This window comes from Vigna radiata, chromosome 2, assembly GCF_000741045.1.
Source record: "Vigna radiata var. radiata cultivar VC1973A chromosome 2, Vradiata_ver6, whole genome shotgun sequence".
Taxonomy (NCBI): domain Eukaryota; kingdom Viridiplantae; phylum Streptophyta; class Magnoliopsida; order Fabales; family Fabaceae; genus Vigna; species Vigna radiata.
In genome coordinates this window covers 21,247,042-21,267,371 of record NC_028352.1, presented here as the reverse complement: position 1 = coordinate 21,267,371, position 20,330 = coordinate 21,247,042, and the positions used below count along the sequence as shown (strand labels likewise).

Genomic DNA, 20,330 nt, shown 5'->3' with positions numbered 1-20,330 from the left:
AAAGCAAACAAATAAAATAAAATTAAAAGCACCTCTGATTAAGGAAACTATAAATTTAATAAAGTATCTGATGTTTATTTTCTGGTTTCAACTTTTCGTGCTTGATCTTCTAGAATTTGGTGTTACAATTTGAAGACTTTGGAATTGTGTTTCCAAAATCATGAAAATTTTATCACTTTCAAAGGCTAAACTCCAGAATGGATTAAATACATCTCACATTCTAAATTCCAGAACATCTATCAATTACAACAAATAATTCATTCCATAATTTACTTTATAGAAAAGGGTGTTCTAAACCTAAAATATAAACAACGAAAAAAATAGTGTGTATACAAAAAAATACCCTATAAACATTCCTGGTTGAGGCCTGTTACCACACATCCTTGCTCATTCCATTGTAACTCAGAGGGCTATTTACATCACAAATTAAGTAAAAAATACAACAAATGGCTAAAGCAAATGCAAAACAAAGAAAAAGGAAACACTTTTTGGATCACAGTAAAATGATAATTGTTCTACACTTGATCTGAACAGTACACCAATTCTTACCTACCCTCATTAAGAGCATCCTCAAGGATGGGTTTAGAAACACTTATGGGTGAATAGTCTGCACCACCCACCATGCTGGTACTTCCCGATGAAGACTGGTAACTTGTATTCAATCCTTTGATCTCATTTTCAGTCATGAAGCTGCTAACATCATCAAATTTCCAGTCAGTAAGGTATCCAGGCTTTGAAGTAACAGTGTTCACTTCAATATCTCCTGAAAGCATTGCCACCACTCGTGACATTGATGGCCTTAATGATGGTGATGTCTGAGTGCACAGAAGTGCTATTCCCACAATACGTTTTACTTCTTCCTCATTGAATTCTGAAAGTCTAGGGTCCACGAGATCCATTATGAGGTTGCTTTCATGAAGCTGCCAAGCCTAAGAAACAGAAAACCAATGACAGTAAGGTAAAATGATAGACATGTTTTTGAATGTTCAATGCACAAATTGTTTGTCAAAGAGGAGGGGAACATAATAAATTCATTTCACTAGCATTAACAGGAGTTAACTGGTATCAGCATACAACCATTTCCAACTAATCTTTAGAAGAAAGTTACTTCATCTTATGGTAGTGGGATATTTGCCTTGATGATTAAAAAGCAAAGGCAATTGTTAATTTTCCCATGACAAATCATCCCACATAAATTGAAAACACATGTTTTTAAGTAAAATGAAATTAAAATGGGAAACATGTAACTAGTATTATACATTGCATTTTGTATTTAATGATATAATGAAGGACATTTAATATGGGATGGTTGGTCAGTCATGAAAAACCAAAAATTAAACAGTTTTGTCAAGAGTTGTTCTTGTCTACGAAATTTTAAGTAGACCAGATGAGTTTTGAGAGAAGTGTAATACCAACAAATCATTATGATCAATAAACATTACAAAAATGAATTTTGTAAAAATGTTTGTAACAAATTTTTATATTGTCACAACGTGGTCATAGGTAAAAAAAGCACGATTCCTACTTGGAAGATAGTAGAAAAAAGATGGTTTAGGAAGGAGAATACGTACATTATGTAGTTTATCACATGACATATTTTTGGTAAAACGAAAAGCAAACTAGGCACTTGAAGAATTCGTAATCATGTGAGAAGAGAATCATTTATTGTGCTATTAAGTGAAATATCAATGTTATTTAAAAGTTGCCCTGTAAACCAGATGGTATTTTCCTTGGTTAATAGTTAATGAGATTAGATCTGAACTCGGTTGAGATACTAAAATCGAGATGAAAAGGTGTTAACCTTTGGATTATAATTCTTCACAAATAATATAGGTATAATTAAGATAAAAACCACAGATTTAGCATCAACCAAATTTAGGAAGATTAACATTCAAAGGAAACAGAGGCAGCGTGCATACCCATTCAAGAAGATAGACCTTGTCTCCTTCCAAACGTGAATCAGAATTTGGTCTCCCACTTACTAACTCAAGAGCAACAACCCCAAATGAAAATATATCTGCTTTCTCTGTAAGGTGTCCACGCATGGCATACTCCGGTGCAAGATATCCACTTTATCACAAGAATTAAGAATATCAACAGTTTAGAATTATTTAAAACAAAATGAACTCCAACCATAAAAAGTTAAGTATCTTTAAATGGATCCAATGAAAGATGATTAAGGATTTATTTGGACGAACTTCTCCATAAGGGATTTTAAAAAAATAGGAAAGAAAAATGAAATTGACTTCTCCATATATTCATCTTGGCTTATGCATAATTTAAAAGTAAAAGTTCATAGAAACTGAATTTTTATCAAATTATCTTGTAATTTTAACTTATGAACAAGTCAATTTCCATTTTCTTTTTCTTCCAAGAGAAGTTTGTACCGATATGTCTGAAGTATTGATGACTCACATTGTTCCAGCCACACGGGTGCTTATGTGGGTCTTTTTATCATCGTACAATTTGGCCAATCCAAAATCAGATATTTTGGGTACAAGCTCGTAGTCAAGCAAAATATTACTAGCCTTCACATCACGGTGTACAATACGGAGACGAGACTCTTCATGTAAATAAGCTAAACCTCTGGCAATACCCGTGCAAATATCATAGCGTGTGGACCAATTGAGGGTTAAAGAATTTCCTGCCCAAACAGACCACATTTGTCCTTAGTCATTCGTACACATGAAAATGAGAAAACAAATAATTTACGTGCAGATAGACAAAACTTATTTATTCTTTTTCATACCAAATAATCCTTGATCAAGACTCTTATTCTCCAGATACTCGTACACAAGAAGTTTCTTATTTCCCTCAATGCAACATCCATATAGTTTAACCAGATTACGATGTTGTACAGCTGATATAGTAGCAATCTCAGCTATGAACTGGCTCTTTCCTTGATGAGATGCTACTGACAGTTGTTTCACAGCAATAACTCTTCCATCATTAAGTGTCCCCTACAAGAACAAAAAAGAAAAATGATATTCTCTTGAACAAAGCATTAAGAACCTGTTTGGTACAACTTGTTCTTTAAGAAAATTCGCTTTTAGATTTTCGAGCATTTGTTTCATCTTTTAAAAGTAATCAGAAACTTTAAAGAATCTAAATCATTACATTGGAAGCTATTTTTGAATAAGTTTCCATGGAACCATGTACTACTTTTAGAGAAAGAAGAGTGATTTTATGAATAAAAATACACATAAATTAGCTTCTGTTTTTATAAAATATCTAAAAATAATCACCAAAATATTTTACACTAGAATCACTTTATTTTTAATTTGTAACAAACCATCTTTTACGTCTAATATTTTCCAAAAAAAAAAAATGAATATTAGGATACAAATTTACTTTCATATTAAACGTATAACTGTAAGTATAGGCTGAGTTATACTGTGCCTAGGGGAACCACAACAAAATCTCCATTTGTCTTTTGAGAACTAAAACGTAATTATCAACAAAATAGTTAAACAAGCCAAAGGCATATCCTAAGATATCAAGAACCACAAGCACTAAATTCATATAAAGTCTTACGTTAACTCGGAAGCAGGTAAGATTTATGGAGGCATAAAGGCCTATTTGTTTAATTAAATCAATTCAGGGTAAATAAAATAATCAAAGGAGAGTTTAAGCTTCTCTAGAATGATTGTGGGCTTAACATTGACTTGCCAAGAATTAGAACCAGTATTCACAATGATAACTTTTCAAGTAGAATATAACCTTCGTCTTAAAGGGACAGAATATTACCTTATAAACAGGTCCAAAACCTCCCTCTCCAAGCTTATTTTCGACATTAAAGTCATTTGTAGCATTCTTCAACTCAGAATAACTGAAAGTGTATGGCTTTGTATCAATTCCTAAAAGCTCTGCAAAATCATACATGAATAGGGTTAAAAGTTAGGCAACCAGAGACTTATTTTAATCAAAGTTGGGATGATGCTAACTTTTCTTGCTTTTCAAGTTTAGAGACACCCCCTTTATCTAAATTGGATCTGATTGGACAAAATTCTCTATGCAAAATTTTAAGAGAGAAAAAAAAGAAAAAAAAGAAAAAAAAGAAAATAAGTTTCTAGATTAAGTTAAAATATAAAAATTTAGAGAAGCTATACAAAAAGAGTTTCAACAAATTAACTTGTGCATAAATTAATTTTAATATGTGAAGAAACTTATTTTATTTTTTCTTCTTAATTTTCTCTCGTAGAAGTTGTTACAGCTTAAATATCATGAGAGCATTACTATACAAAAATCTGCAGAGTATTTACCTTCATCCTCATGCTGACGTTTTCTTCTCCGAATGATACAGAAAATCACAAAAACTGATAGGAAGGCTACAACTCCAACTCCAACAACAATTCCAACAATAAGGCCGGTTCTATTATTTGAATTGCTTGGAGGTTCGTTACTGACAGTAGGTATAAAATCTGTACAATACAGGCACACCCTATTAAAACAAAATTTTTCTTTTGAATGTTTTTCTGACAAGAGATTATGCATTATTGATAAAGGTTAGTAGTTAAACAACTGAATTGCCTACTTTTTTTTTTCTTTTGTAGTTTTACCTGGGATAGCATGGATGGCTTGAATCAAGGGCCCATAAGTACCTTGAGCTGGTATGCAACAAGTCCCCTTTCCAGCCCAAAAGAGATGGATGTCAATATAGTTTTCCGTCACTTCAAACCTAAATTGCCTTTGGACAGCTCTGAATGAGATGCCCCCAGCTTCCTTTTTTATGTCGAAATCTTTCAAAACAAGATTCCCCTAGAATATTCAAATGGAAAAAATAAAAATGAAAGTATAATAAAAGACAAGAAAATAGAGGGTCAAACAATAATTTTCTTTTTGTCCCAAACCAACGACACAACATGGATTCAAAATATTTAACATAAAACATAACCTGGTTCTACAAATTTGATTTGGACAAAAGACGAAATATGCTCAGTGGAGATGAAATACTATTTAATTGGATAATTAAGGAAAAAAGAAGAAAACTTTCCTTTCCTACCAATTCTCATTCGACTAATGTAAGCTAAGAATAATGCAAACGTGACCTTAAATCATTATCAACAACGGCCAAATCCTCATATTTTAAAAATATTTGGTAGAAATTTCAAGGTGATGCCATCTTTAAATACTTAATGAACAATTTTCTCTTCACCAGAACAGAACACCGAAATGAATATAAGAAGTTACAGAGACGCCATACTTCTATAAACACTTGGTCTTACGTGAGATGTTGGATTGTAACATGTGTACAAATACTCTAATATTATAAAAATAGTTAAAAGATGCTTTTAGTATTTTGCAAATTGAAGGAATATTTAGTTGTAGTCACTCAAATATAAATCATCCCCCTTTTGATACATCGTTATGGAAATGTGGCACTGTTGTACAAATTTTTATAAATGATAAAATAAAAGCACATGATAATTTAACAAACTAGGTAGATGTACAAGTTCTTAAGGTTGATACTTATTGTCATTGTTGTTGCACTATCATCTATGATTTCCAAGCATTTTGATAAGTACAAAAGTACCTGGATATATATATCAAAGACTCGTCTCCCAAGACTTTCCCATCTTCCAGCAGAATCCAGAATAGCTGTTTCTGCAAATTGAAGGGTGATGTTGTAAAAGCCATTTTCCAGCCCCAAGCCATAATATCTTAATGATGAAGGAGAGACCCGTGCTGTTTGGAAGAGCTCCGTATTCATAGTGTTAGTGAATTGATTAGACACAAATTTTGTGTATTCTGGATTATTATTGCCCGTAAACAATCCAACATTACTAACAGCCCATCTACTTGTATCAGTAACAAAGTATGTAGCAGAACCAAGTGTCTCATTCTCCCTTTCATATGTGATTCCTTCTGTGGACGTAATTTGGGGTCCGCCACACTTGATAGCAAAGTCAGAATCTGCACAGAATCATAGATAACTGATCAATGAGTGGCAAGGAGTATTACATAACAGGATTAACTTCAGATAGAGCCTCCTATTTCTGAGTAAAGTGTGATTTAGGTTCAATAAGACATGGTCAAAATGGTTTTGGACCTTAGTTCCTACATTTTTAAAACTGTAGTTTTGGATCCCGTATTTATGAAATATGATGAATTTTCCGTCTTTAGTCCCATAATTCATTTTAGTTTGACCAAGGACAAGATTCACCATATGTTAGAAAATGAAAGGATTACACTACAATTTTTAAATGGTAAGTACTAAATCCAATTTTAACTAAATATTGAGTTACCTAACCTATTTTATCCTATTTCTTTTCCATGTAATGAAAAAGGAAGGCATAGAAATCCTTCAGTCACAGTAAAATTATGTTAAAGTCAAACTTACATCTTCCAACACCTCGATTACAAGGAAAATTTTTCTGGAGACAGTTGAGCCCAAATGGCAAGCCACTGCAAAGAAAAAGTTACCAAGTAAAAAGATTGGTCCACAAATGAATGGCAAGCAAAATACAGTACACTTGTATGGAAACGAAAATGTTTCAAATGGATTGAAAGATTGTCAAAATAATAAATAATGGATGCAACTAGCATATGAATCTAGATAGACTAAACTCTGAGGAACGAAATCCAAGCAAGATCATAATTCATATTATAGCCAAAAATAGGTAATACGGGGTATGGTTTAAAAGAACTTTTAAAACAATCATCATTAAAGAAATTGTGCAATAATCACCTGGTATCTGAACCATCATCTATCGACAAGTTGTTAGCAACTAAATTCCTGCATCTCAAACCCAAAAATTATTGCAATGAGTTTCAGAATATATATCCCTCTCTCACACACATATATAAGGGAAGGGTTACTCCATGTCATCACCTTTTATTTTCTTGAAATCTAATAGTTTATAATTAGTTACTCATTAACACTAATGATGATGAAGATTAACTCTCATAGTGTTACTCTTAAAGAACAAACAAGTGTACGCACACATGTAATTCAATTATAATGTTAAAATTTGAACTAAAATTTAGTTCAACATTTAAAGGTCAGAGGAGACATGAAAAATTTTACTATTGTAGTATAATGGATAATAGGAAGATAGCTGTTACCATAATCATGATATAAATGAGTAAAAAAAAATTGTTATTAACTTGAATTGTATTTATATTTATTTTCACCTCTTTCAAATGCAGATCACTTTAGAAAACATTTAGTCACTAAAGTAAATTTTAAATTTGCGTTTGCTTACTCTTGCTATCCATTTAATCATTTTAGTGTTTGAGACTGCGTTTTTGACTAGTAGTATAGTCAAACAAAATCATAGGAAATATGATGTATAAAAGGATTGGAATGTTGGATGTGTATCGCATTCCATAATACTACAATATGATTCACTTTTCACAATATTGGATTCGTATAACATACAAAAATGTAACAATATTGTTGGAATTGTAAAAGAAGTGGAACATAAGAAGTGGATCATAGTGTAGAAAGAGAATGATTTGTTAAAAAAGCCCTCTATCTTTGGACTCGTGTATATATGTTATACAATAAACAAAAATGACTTCAAGAATGAAATGCCTGTTTTCTAAAAGTACTTAACTACTTATCTAAGCTTCCTCTGTTTATTACTCATTACAATCCTCTTAATAGCCTGGTAGACTTGTTACGTCATCCAATCCAAAACTAGTCCATCTCTATCTGTCTAAGACCCATTTTATTGGGCGCTTACTAACAAATTGATATGTAAAAGGAGAGAAAAAAGTAATCACACTACTTACAGTTGTAAATTAGCTTCGTTTACCCAAGAGGGGAGGCTTCCTGATAGATCATTGTATGACAAGTCTCTGCAAGGATGTTAAGTCAAACCAAATCAAGGAAAATACTTGGGGAATGATGGTTTGAAAAGAGTGTAAACAAAATAAGCTAAGTCTAATATTCATATTTGTTGACAAACTATGTGTGTTACAAGTTCATTATTGAATCTGTACAAATTCATGTTACACAAATATATACATACAAGTGTGGATAGAAGTGTCAGATATGACACCCGTAGGAAAACTTACATATGAATAAGTATGATAAGATAAAGTAAAACACTAACAAACATTTATGTAAATTGTGAATCATCTCAAGAAAACATCACATAAACAAATAAAGCTGCTGCAAGCAATTCCACGAGTGAGAAAAGTGGAGAAAGTCAAATAAACATCAACGTAAATGTTGTTGCCTTTTCTTTTTCAGCATTAGTATTTAGTCATTATAGACTTGATATATGACTACGATTTAGCTAGTACATATTATTACCATCATATATCAGCAAACAGTTTCAAAAATAAATAAAATTACATGATGTGTACTTATAGTTTCCTACGGTGTCCTAGGAATACAGATACATATATCTAATAACAACACATACACATATAACATCCATTTTAAAGCATCGAAGTTGTATTAAAACAATTACGACATGTGGACACATACTTAATCAAAATAAATACAAATAGAAAATTGACAAGTAACAACATGGAAAAGCACACGCTCTTTCATCTCAGTATGATAATACATTTTTTGTTCATTTTAATCTTTAAACTTGCAGGACAAAGTTCCAATTAATCTCTTTTGTATTCAGAAGGTGCAATTTTTCAAAATTTAAAATAGCAATTAAGTGTAAGGCTGGGAAGAACACTAGGAATTCCATCGAACTATGGGTCATATGCAGACAATGTCAGGTGATTTAGATATCACCAACCAAACTTCTTGAATTCATCATATTATCCTCGATTTCAAGTAAACAAAAAAGACCTTATTGATCAACAACTGGAGTTTGGCAAGTTTAAGGAATTGTGTTTGTGAGGTTCGAAGCATATGCAACCGATAGTTTAGGGGCACCTTGGATTTTGCCCTAGTATTTTTAATCAGAAAGTAATGAATTTCTTTCTCCATAATTCAAATAAATCAATCTTACTCACATATTCTGAAGTGATGAACGTATCTGTGTCGGAAGGGTGCCATTTAGTTTATTATTTCCAAGAAACCTGAAATTTGATGAAAACATCCTTTAAAATATGTACTTAAGCATATCAACAAATGAATTTTCAATTTCTTAGAAATGTATTATTACAAGGTAGTGAGCGAGCTCAAATTGAAAATTGAACCCGGAATTTGTCCTTCGATGCTATTGAAACTTAAATCCCTGCAATAGCCAACATAAATATATAATAACTCTCTTGAGTTAGAAAAGGATAAAACTATAAGACAAGATACATGTTTTCTCTTTATCAAACAAAAAGAAAGAAAATGTCCAATTATGTTATCCGTATGATAAATTAGTGGAAAAGTCGTATCTTTCTACCACAACAATGAAAATTACGAAGTAAAAAATATAATTGAACACAAATCAGTAATGAACATGTTGAGTACTACTTATTAAGATATGCCTCGTATAACCAGCCAGTAATCAGATTGGACACATTTGGAATAGCAACAAAGAATTAACTAATTTGTTGCTTTTTAGTCAACAGCTTCTACATAATTTCATTTGAATATAGTTTGACACAAACAGGTGATACTCACAGTTGGGTCAAATTGACCTCTCCAATGAAGGATGGGATTGAACCAGAAATATTGTTATTCCTCAATTCTCTGCAAGAATTGTAACAAATAAGTAAAAAAATTAAGTCTGAAAGCAGAGTGAGTCATGGACTTTAGCAAAGCGGGGCCTTACAAGGTAGTCAAAGATTTCATATTCTGTAGAAATTCCAGTGAGGAGCTCCCATTAGATAAACCACTTATTCTCCTACATTTATATCATACTTAATATATTAGGTTTCATCAATCAATAATACCCATACAAAAGACTACTGGTCGTACTCACAATTCTGTTAAAGAAGTCAAGTTGGAAAGTGACGAGGGTATTGAGCCATTAAAAGAATTTCCTTGAAACCTCCTGTCAAAACATACAGTAATTCACCAAAACTGTCAGCACACTTTTGAAATAGAATACGAAAGTAATCATAGAAAGAAAATTTTCTGGTAACAGAATACTCAGAAGGATAAAAGAAAACGAAAGTGGCCATAAAAAGAAATATTTCTGGCACAGAATACCAAAACACAACCATTCACGAAAAATTTCAGTACACACTTTTGTAATAGAATATGAAAGTAACCATAAAAAAAAATAATTCCACATTCAATATAATATATTTTATCAAAAAGTGTTCCACCTACTAAATTCAAATTAAGGAGGAAAACATAGTTGACTGGTAATGTTGTCTTACAAGACTTGAAGCCTAGTCCAATTCCCTATGAAGTTTGGTATATTGCCTGTGAGTTCCACGTCTGAAGCATATCTGAAATGAAAAGGAAAAACTTTATTGATGCATAAGTTTTCTTTCTTTAGGCACGTCAAAGGAGGAATATCTTACACTATTGCCAAACTCGTAAGGTCTGCAAATGAGGATGGAATTGGACCACTAATTCCAGAACTATCAATGTAGCTGCAAGGAAATATCGTGAAATTAATATTTTCTTGTGCTCACAACAAGGGTAAGCAACTGCATAACAAAGTGTAATTTTGAAAAATACCCCATACTTTGCTTTTTTGAAAACCGACAAACTCATTATTCACTACAATTATGCTTATGACGAGTCTAATTGATGGCTGTGGACAATTATAAATAGTTCTTTGTTACATGCATTTAGTAACCAAAACACTATAATATTGTAGTTCCCCAATGATATTTTTGCTGTTTGCAGACACAAACCATATTTGAAAGAGTAGTATATGCGTCGATCTCTATGACTATATTCTACACAAAGATATGGAAACTTACACAGGGGTACGACTTCAACGTAGAGATAGGATTCACTATCATTAGAAAAGGAAAGAATTTACTAATGTTGGGCAATAACTATTTGAGATGCAAAATGCAAGGATGGCTGCATTGGGGCATGTGTGGCTTTGATTTCTCAACTATTCCAAAGTTTAAACTGGCTGCGTATATATAACATGCAGAAATTTCACTTTTGCTACTAAACTTCTGATAGAAGAAAACATTTTGGTAGGTGATAATATTTTAGCATACAAAAGGAAACAATAAATGAGTAAAGTCAGTGGATATGTATGTGCGTAAAATATGTAAAATAACAACTCCATAGGACCCAAGCTTGATTAAAAAAATAATAATACAAATAGAAGCTAAGACTGCAGAAATACTTACAGTTGTTCTAACTTTGTGAGTTTCCCAAGTTCGGATGGGAGAGATCCTGAGAAATTGTTTGACGAAATACTCCTACAAATTTAACAAATAATAAATCTCACTAGTACCATCAAGAGAAATTTCTCATGCACACCATCATGTATCCACAACAAAACAACATTTGATTGATTAAAGAGAATAATGTTTTCGTGCGAGCAAATTCTTATGTAAAACAGTGAATTTCCCTTTTATCCATTTAGGTACTCATAACTAATCTAAAGGAAAAAAAAAAAAACATTTTCAAACCAAAATTTTCCATGTGGATTTCTATCAATTCATGACTCATATTTTGTAAAATGTCCAGGTCACTTTCACACCATTAATTAAACTTTAAACTAGCACTCAAGACTGAGATGTGAAAAGTGTAAGTTATTCAAAGTAGTTTCAACTTAGATGTGTATTATGGATCCGCATTTGAATTGATCCGACACGAAATCAAACATGCACTCGTATTACAAGAGACAATATTATAACTTAGGCACAAGGAGCGAAGTTAACCCAAAATACTAATTCATTATGTGGGTTAACCCCATCGATTAAGTACCACTTCATTTTCTATCAAATGTAAGACTCATAACTGACCCCAAATATTTTTGGTGACTACTTGATCCTAAAAAACAACCCATTGGCACTTTCATAACCGGAGGAAGAAAAGTTCAAAATAAACAACATACAGTGATAATAACTCTGTAAGATTTCCCAATTCCTTTGGAAGCTCCCCTGATAAATTATTGATTCCAAGGCTCCTAACAAAGAGAAAACTTACTGTTAGAAGTTATGCGTCACAACATTAAATTCGTAGAACATTATGAAATGAAATTGGGTCGAATTGTCTTACAAGTATTGCATACGAGTTAGATTTCCAATAGCTGGAGGCAGAGAACCCGTCAAGTAATTTTGCCCAATATTTCTGCTTGCAAATTTGATTGGAACTTAGTATAACAAAAAACTTGTAATTCTTTCTAGAGAACAATAAATCAAAAGCTAAAAATGCACCAAAATAATTTTAGATTCTCACTCAATCATAACTTTAATAAATTTGTTAACTTATATAATAACTACCCTAAAAATCACAGACGAAATTACTTTTAATTGGTTGGCAGATGCATTAATATGTGCACAAAAATTAAATTTATAGTAAGCTAAATCAATATACCAATTTTTGATATACAGATTTTCTTTTTTACAATTTTATTATTATCATGACAACAGTTTTCATACTGTGATAATTGTTATCAATGTAGTAGTAACAACTTATTATGTAGCAAAATGTGAACCCCCATGAATGAATGTCTGAGTATCCTCTGGTAATAATAATAAAGCATGTGCAGAACTTATTAATGAGGAAGAAAGCATACAAATTGTTGAGATAGGTGAGAGTCCATAGCTCTTCTGGAATTTCACCAAACACGTTCAGTGCATAGACCCTCCTGTGGCATTCAAAACATAAGTAAGCTTACAAATTCAATGTACAGCAACAGAGAAATTTGATCTGAAAAATAGAATAAATTAAGTTGAGAGAGCGAGAGAGATACAGTGCTGTGATGTGGCAAGTAGTTCGATTGTCAAATGAACAGTCACATCTAATGAATGGATTGTAAGTTTCAGGGGTGGAAGTACTGTCAATGGCATTTCCACTGCACAGTTCACCGCTTATATTCCACAAACTTGTGTCTGCAGATATATCCCATCTGCTGAATATTGAATTTAAAGCTCTTGCTGCATTCACAAATTCACTTTAATATCACAAAGATAATATTATTATGATCAAATAATGATAATATTAATTTATTGCTTATAATTTAATGAAATTTGATTGTTTTAATAAATGTAAATAATAAAATGAAATAATATTTTCAAATTAGGAAGGAAATTATAGGAATACTTTTTAATAAGATACATTATCTGTATCTCTATGTATTTGAAATTGATATATTATATCAAAATAATAAAAATATGAAAAATAAGAAAAGAAATGAGAGCTATTAAAATAGTAGAAATTAAGTTACGTGACTCGTTGAAAAAAAGTAAACTTATAAAAATATCTCCAAAATATCCTTATTAAATATTCCAAGTATAAATTAAAAATGAAGAGTGAAAAGTCAAATATATCTATAAAATAAGGTTTGAGAATAAGACAGTGACAGGGACTCTATCTGCTTTTTGAAAGGTACAACTACCAATTTAAAAGTTGATAAATAAAAAACATATAAATATTAAATACATATTATACACCGAAACTGCAAATTAATTAAGATAATAATATTTTTGCAACATTTTTTATATCATTTTAATATTATTTACATATTATTCTATATTAATTGAAAATTATTTCCTAATCAATAATAATAATAATAATAATTATAAATATTAACATAAATCAATAATAAAATAACAAATAATTAATATTAAAATGTTATAAAAAAATATTATTAAAAGTATCACTTCTAAAATGCTTTATCAGAAAAAGAATCAAGTGTTGCAGAACATGCCAAGGTACTGATATGTACTGTAATAAATAATTTCCTTCTGTTATCTTATCCATTAAACAAAAACTAAAATATATTTTTATACACATAAATTGTTTTATATTTATCTTTTCTTATTTTTTAAAAAATACAAGAATTTAATTTTTATGATTTTTTATTTTTATAATATATGTCAAATAAATATAAAATTTGTGTGCCTCTCATTACTTTAATCAAAATAACACAAATCCATCCCTAAATTCTCTTTTCAAAAATAAAGGTTAACCTGTTGAGATTGAGAGATCAGGTGAAATGAGTTTTGCAGTTTCAATAAAGGTTTTTATTTTTTTTTTTATTTTTTTTTTATTTTTTTTTTTTACAGGGAGAGAAAAACTATGTGTAATGAAAGAAAAATAAGAAAATATTTCATAAATTTATACTGTAACTGTATCGGTAATATTTGACATCATTTTAATTCAATACTGTTGATGGATGATGAACATGTTTGAGTACAAAGTTAAGAGTTTTCCTTTTCTGAAAATTTCTCTGCTGAATTTCCCAACAAGAAAACCATTGATAGAAAGTATTTGTGAAGAGGCTGTCACAGAAAGGAGAAAAGAAAGAAGATAGATACCTTCAGAAGGGTCAGTGGTGGCGTTTGCAGATTGAGCTTGAGAAAAGCTAACGAAGAAACTCAAGTGACAGAAGAACACAGCAACGAGAGCAAAAGCCAAACCATGTGACATCCATCCCATGATATGAAGAACACGACCACCCCACAATAACAACCTTTGAAACTTGGTCGATCGACTTTCAGGTTAATGAGAACGTTGGTGTTTGGTGAGCAATCGCAGTGTTATAGGGAGAACGATTGGAACGTTGCTTTACTTTTATAAGACTGTAGTTGCAAAAGAGAGGCAAAAATGGCGTCTCTGACCACAATTTTCAACGTGTGTAACTATTATGATTCGCCTGAGCTCTGTCAAAGCTTACGTCATGTTCTACCTTAGCACACCAGATGGCCCGCGTGTAGCTCAAAGGTCAACATGATCAACTAGGTTATATACCAATAAATAATTTTAGTGGCCATTTTTTTGTTAACTAACATGCAAATTATGGACACACCAACCGTGTTTCACTACCTTTTTGTTTTAATTCTAAAAAAAATCTCTGTACAATTTTTCACGTTTGTTAAACATTATATATATATATATATATATAGATTTGTTTTTATTTGTACTAAGTCTAGTACTAGATGATCTCGTCTAGACTTTCTTAACTCAATTTGAGTTCAATTGTAAGTGTTTTAATTCTTTTTAGAAATGTAATCAATGATTGTTTACAAGTCGATTAGATTATTACTCTCGCGAAGAGGATATGATTACAATACAAAGCAGTCTAAACACTTGCATGTGTTTCTCTCTTTTCTCTTTGTCTCTTTCTTACAATCAGTAAGTAATACTACAATGAAGCTTAAGAGTATTTCTTTTCTTCTCTTTTCTCTTCTCTTTTTTTGCTCAAATATGATCTTTTTCTTGAGCTCTTTTTTTTCTTCTCTTTTTAACGCTTCTAAGGATAGATATTTCATTGTAAGCTTTTTGTTATGCTCTTGCTATCTTCTTGATTTTTCTTTCAAAAGCTCTTCTATTTAAAGACTTCTTAAATAAATGTCATTAGACTGAGTGTTCGCCTTGATTCTTGTGCTTTATCTTTCTTCGTGTACAACAGTGTTGGATAAGTCAACTAGTTAGAGCAGACATGCTTTTTCAGTACTTTGTTTGAAGTAGGTAATACGTCCTTTTAGGCATGGTTTCAAGTGAAAAACATTATGTGAATATCTCTTTTGTCTCTAATGTCCACTTCTGATATTTTGATCTAAAGCTTTGTAGATGAGTATAGAATAACTTATCTGCAAAGAGTAGAGTAAATTGTGCATGCAACACTTATGTCTTTTATTATCACTTTTATTGTTTTTTAGCGTTGAACATTTAATGTCGTTTAATGTTTGCTCAGAACAACAGAGTATTTTTTTTTTTATTTCCTACCATTAAGGTAGCATTTGACAATTAAGTTTTTCTCTGAAAGAAACCAAGCATTGAAAGACTTCATCGTTGGAAGAAATATTGTTTAAGCTCATGGTATCGTTTAGGCAATACATGTTTCTTTTGATTTTCGTGTCTTCTTTATATAGATAACATTTTGCTTATTTATGTTTTCTTTTACATTTAATCATTTTAGTCTTTTAGTGTGTTTTGTCAAAGACATCGTCTTGACATTGTTATGTTTTCGAGAGCTAAATTGAATACCCTTGGAGTATGATAAGCATTATGCGTTTAGTTTTAACTCTCTTAAACGTTTTTGGCACAACAATCGTTTAACATAACGTCTGGGTGTTTTGACCTAGATGTTTTTCTATTTCCTAAGAACCTAAGTGTTTTCCTATGGTTTTCTACATTGGAAATTCAGGTTCCAAGTCTTGTGTAGGTTTTCTATGTTGATGATTCAGGTTCTAAGTCATGTGTTTTCTTCTTAAGTTGTTTTAAGAGTATTATCTCGTTTTAATGTTATTTGGTTAAACTTCAAAACATGAGAGCGTTTAAGTACATAGAAGATTTTGTCTTAACTTTATCAAGACATTTAAGGTACTTACATGTTCTCCTACTGAATTAGATATCCTATCAATTACCAAAAAGTTTGATATATTTTAGCATATGTTCTATCTATCGTTTTCTCTATCTCTATTGTTTATCGTATTCACTCTTTGAACAATTTTCTCTCTTTCCAACATAGTGATTTTGTTTAGCATATTATTCTCACCCTTATTTGATCAAGGTAAAAAAGGGTTCTAAGGGAGAGAGACATTGATGAATGCATATTTATGTCCTAATTTAACCTTTAATATTGGATTCTTAATTAGTTTTTGAACTTTAATAGAATATTTTAATTAGAATTTTTTATGATTGGATTTATTTAGCATGAGATACAAAAACATGTTAAAAATATTCAAATTATGAGCAGAAACTCATTAAACCGCTCTTAACTTGAGCATCGGAGTGCCTTTTGCAAGTATCTCCCTCCTTTGTCAAGAAGGAAACCGAGCGATCAAGGCTGAAGACAACCAAACGGTCAAGGCTGAAGGAGAGCAAACAATCCGGACTGAGGAAAAGCGAACGTTTCAGATAATTCAAGCTTCCAGAAGAAAAAAAAAACACATTGGAACATGTTAGCATATCAGTCCTATAAATTCATATCAAAACAACAACGATTATCCATAAAAGAGTAGTAAATAGTGGGTCCTTAATGCGACACTAGAAAAATAAAGAAAATAATTAGTCATATATATATTTTTCAATAAAATGTGATATAATTAAAATTTATAGCATTTACATTATTAACGTTGTCCAATCACTAAAAACAGGTTCTTCTATTTGTAGTTGGAATCTTATTTTGTATAGTGACCTGGTCCTGGTCTTTGTTGCACTTTAGTGTTTTTTCCGTATTACGCGAAAGTTAAGACATTAATCAAATTGATAATAATTATAATTTGACTGAAAAAAAGAGAGTAAGTTATTGATATTATCATTTGAATGCAACAACGGGTGTTTTTCTAATCCAATACATCGTATTAAAAAAAAGATTAAATATGATTTTTATATCTAAATTATAAGGTTAAATCTTTAACAATATACTGTTTGGTACGAATGAAAGACTTAAAAAAAAATGGTAAAAATAAAAATTTATATTCATAAACATTACTTTTCAACATGTACAATTTTACCTGATCTATGACCTACTAACACTTCATATTATATTTATCTTTCTTAAATTGAATTAATATAATTTAGTTAATATCATATTTATTTTAATTTTTATTAAACTAATAGAAATAGAATTTACTACAATTAATAACTGTTTTGTTAGGATTATCGAATAAGTTTGTTGATTAATTGATCGAAAAACAATAAACTAAAGTTTGCTGGCAGTGTTAATCATAGATGAATTTCAATTAGTTTTATCCGATTAATTATACCATCTTTTATACATGATTTAAGTAGTTTAATAGGAATGTAATTGCAATTATACCTACAATAATTCTACACTCCATTATCAGAACAGGGACACCCAACCCTTGGGAGAAGAAGAAATGGACAGCGCCGGCGAAGCCCTGGCGGTGTCAACATTGGTGGTTTTATGATGAGAGAGAAAGTGGAGCCCTAAGTGGTTCGAGAGTTACGTGGAGAAAAGATGGATGAAGAAAATTAATAAGAAAATTATTTTAGTTACAATAATTATAATTAGTACTATAATATATTAACAACTTTTTTGATAATATATGGTTTGAATCTGTGAGCGTTCTATAAAAGTAGTAAAAAAAATTATTAAAAAAACATTTTCTTTATAAATAGGATTATAACAACTTTTTAACAATAGACGTCTCACTATTTTATTATTTCGTATATTTAAAGAGAAATGTTTTTTAATAACTTTCTTATCATGACTATGTGATAGTTTGTAATTGGTCTGTTCTAAATATATAAGTCAATAAAATAATGACATATAATCTATTCTAAAATTATTATTAAAAAAAATTGTTAACAAGATTCATATTTGAAACATACTAATCACGAACTATCACATATATAAATTGTTGAGAAAGAGTTGTTAAAAAACTACTTTCCTTATAATTATAATTATTATATGTTGATTTGGATGGTATTATATGTTTTATCTTTCTATATATAAATTATCTATTATTAACTATTTGGGTTTAGTGAGTTAATAGAATAAGAGAAATTAAGTTGTCTAATTTAACTCGTATTTACACTAAATAATTTCATGAATACTATTGTATAGATATTGGATGAACATTTAATAATGGGTAATCGTAAGAGATGTCGGTCCAATTATAAAAATTGTTTATTTATTTTAAATTAATGAAATTACTCTGATAGTATGGTTATTAGATTATTTTGAGGTTAAACTTTTGAGAAAGTTGTGAAAATGATACTAACAAGGGAAGTTATTCTAATTATTATAATTGTTTAGCTTTTAAGTTGATAAATTGAGTTTTAGATTATATAATTGGAATCATAATGGGAGTAGTCCAAACTTTATAGAGTTTTGAGAAAAAACTATTTTTAAAGCAAGGAAAATTAATAAATTATGATATTATTTATTTTGATCAATAGGCATGAAGTGCATTATTATGATTTAATTACTTTAATGACATGATAATTGGTAGTAGTACGAGAAGTTAATTTAATTATTATAGTTGAAAGTATAAACTTTAGAGATTTAAATAAATAATATTAGAATCAAAATTGGATATTTATTATTTAATAGTAATTAAAATAATTAAAAATATATTTAATTCTAAAAAATAATATTTTCCTTAAAGGCGTGTTTAAGATTTCCATCTTAATTTTTACTTTCAAAACACAAGTTGGGGGAGCTTATTAAAATTATGATCTAAGAAACATGTTCACTACTTTATGTTACAAGATTAATAAAGAAACTAATTGTATTCATAATAATTATAACTCAAAGGTAATAATTTAGTTTATATACAACTTTATTTTCTGAGTTTATTCTCAATAATTGATTAATTCAAATAAAAAACCCTGCAATAAATGATTTGATACCTTTTTAATTTTGACTATAAGACCGTTTCTTTTAGACTATAATGAAAACAGATAATCTCAAAATTAGGTAGTTTTAATCTTAGTGTGTGCACATAAGAATATGTTGCTAGTACTTTTCATCTAAATATCGTTTCATAGGATTGATTGGTGCTTCTTTTTCTTAACCTTGAAAAATAAAACCCAGTTTGACTTCTGAAAGAAACGTTAGAAGTCAATCAGGCATCTTTATAAGAAAAAATTGAATTAACTATTCAATACCATAACCTTAATCACCAATAGTATTCAAGAAAGAGAGGAAACAATGGTCACAAAATAAATATAATCATGGTATTGATATAAATTATTTCTAATAAAAAATAATAATTAACAATATGGTTGGAGATTTTGATATAATCCAATGATTAAAAGTTGCTTTTAAATTATTAAAACAACAAATGATATTATTGTATTTCTTGTAATAACTATTTTAAAAAATGCATCTAAGTTACAAAAAGAACAACCAAAATTCCTAAAATTAGCAAACTAATTAGTTATAAACCTTAACTGAATTGGTAAAAATTAGAAATGGAAATTAGAGCTGTGAAAATGAGTCACAACTTGCGGGTCAATTTGGCCCATCACGGTTCGGGTCGGATTGAGTTTGAAAAAATTGTATTTTTTTTATGCAGATCAAATTTCAACCTGACTCATTTAGGGGGTTACTCCCTGTACCTCCCCAATTTCATCCCTCACCCCCCATTCCATTTTTACCCTTTGCTCTATTTTTTTTATTCCAATTTTATCTTTTAGCAAAAATTTATATTTAGAAATAAAATTTTATGATTTTATTCTCCCACCCCCACATAACCTATTTATTTTTTATTTTATCTTCATGCTTTCATCTTTACGCTTTCTTCTATGGAATTCTTTGCTCTATTTTTCTAGAAATTCTTTCTCCCATTCTTCTTGTATTTCAAGTGATAATTGAGATATCGATTTCTCCTGGAAGAATTTGTCCTTGAAT

The 20,330-nt window shown here is 30.1% G+C and overlaps 1 protein-coding gene across 1 annotated transcript; it reads right to left on the bottom strand.

The window, feature by feature from the left end:
- Positions 1-460: 460 nt before the first annotated feature.
- Positions 461-14,695, bottom strand: LOC106756364 (probable LRR receptor-like serine/threonine-protein kinase At1g56130). The gene is made up of 24 exons (XM_014638759.2): positions 14,320-14,695; positions 12,753-12,936; positions 12,576-12,647; positions 12,056-12,127; positions 11,892-11,963; positions 11,179-11,250; positions 10,384-10,455; positions 10,237-10,308; positions 9,834-9,905; positions 9,684-9,755; positions 9,533-9,601; positions 9,081-9,152; positions 8,929-8,994; positions 7,738-7,803; positions 6,689-6,736; positions 6,341-6,405; positions 5,534-5,913; positions 4,560-4,758; positions 4,263-4,421; positions 3,748-3,866; positions 2,750-2,960; positions 2,416-2,644; positions 1,920-2,070; positions 461-929 (listed from the first exon to the last, which is right to left on the bottom strand). The coding sequence occupies exons 1-24, from the start codon at positions 14,438-14,440 to the stop codon at positions 546-548; spliced, it is 3,099 nt and encodes a 1,032-aa protein (XP_014494245.1). The 5' UTR covers positions 14,441-14,695; the 3' UTR covers positions 461-545.
- Positions 14,696-20,330: the final 5,635 nt, after the last annotated feature.

What these genes read in the sequence shown, in the direction of transcription:
- LOC106756364 (XM_014638759.2), bottom strand. Translation starts at nt 14,440, where the DNA reads ATGGGATGGATGTCACATGGTTTGGCTTTTGCTCTCGTTGCTGTGTTC. An exon ending in ACTTGCCACATCACAGCACT is followed by an intron (nt 12,648 to 12,752) that starts GTATCTCTCTCG and finishes TGAATGCCACAG; the next exon opens with GAGGGTCTATGCACTGAACG. An exon ending in GTTTTGGACCTGTTTATAAG is followed by an intron (nt 2,961 to 3,747) that starts GTAATATTCTGT and finishes TTGTTCTTGTAG; the next exon opens with GGGACACTTAATGATGGAAG.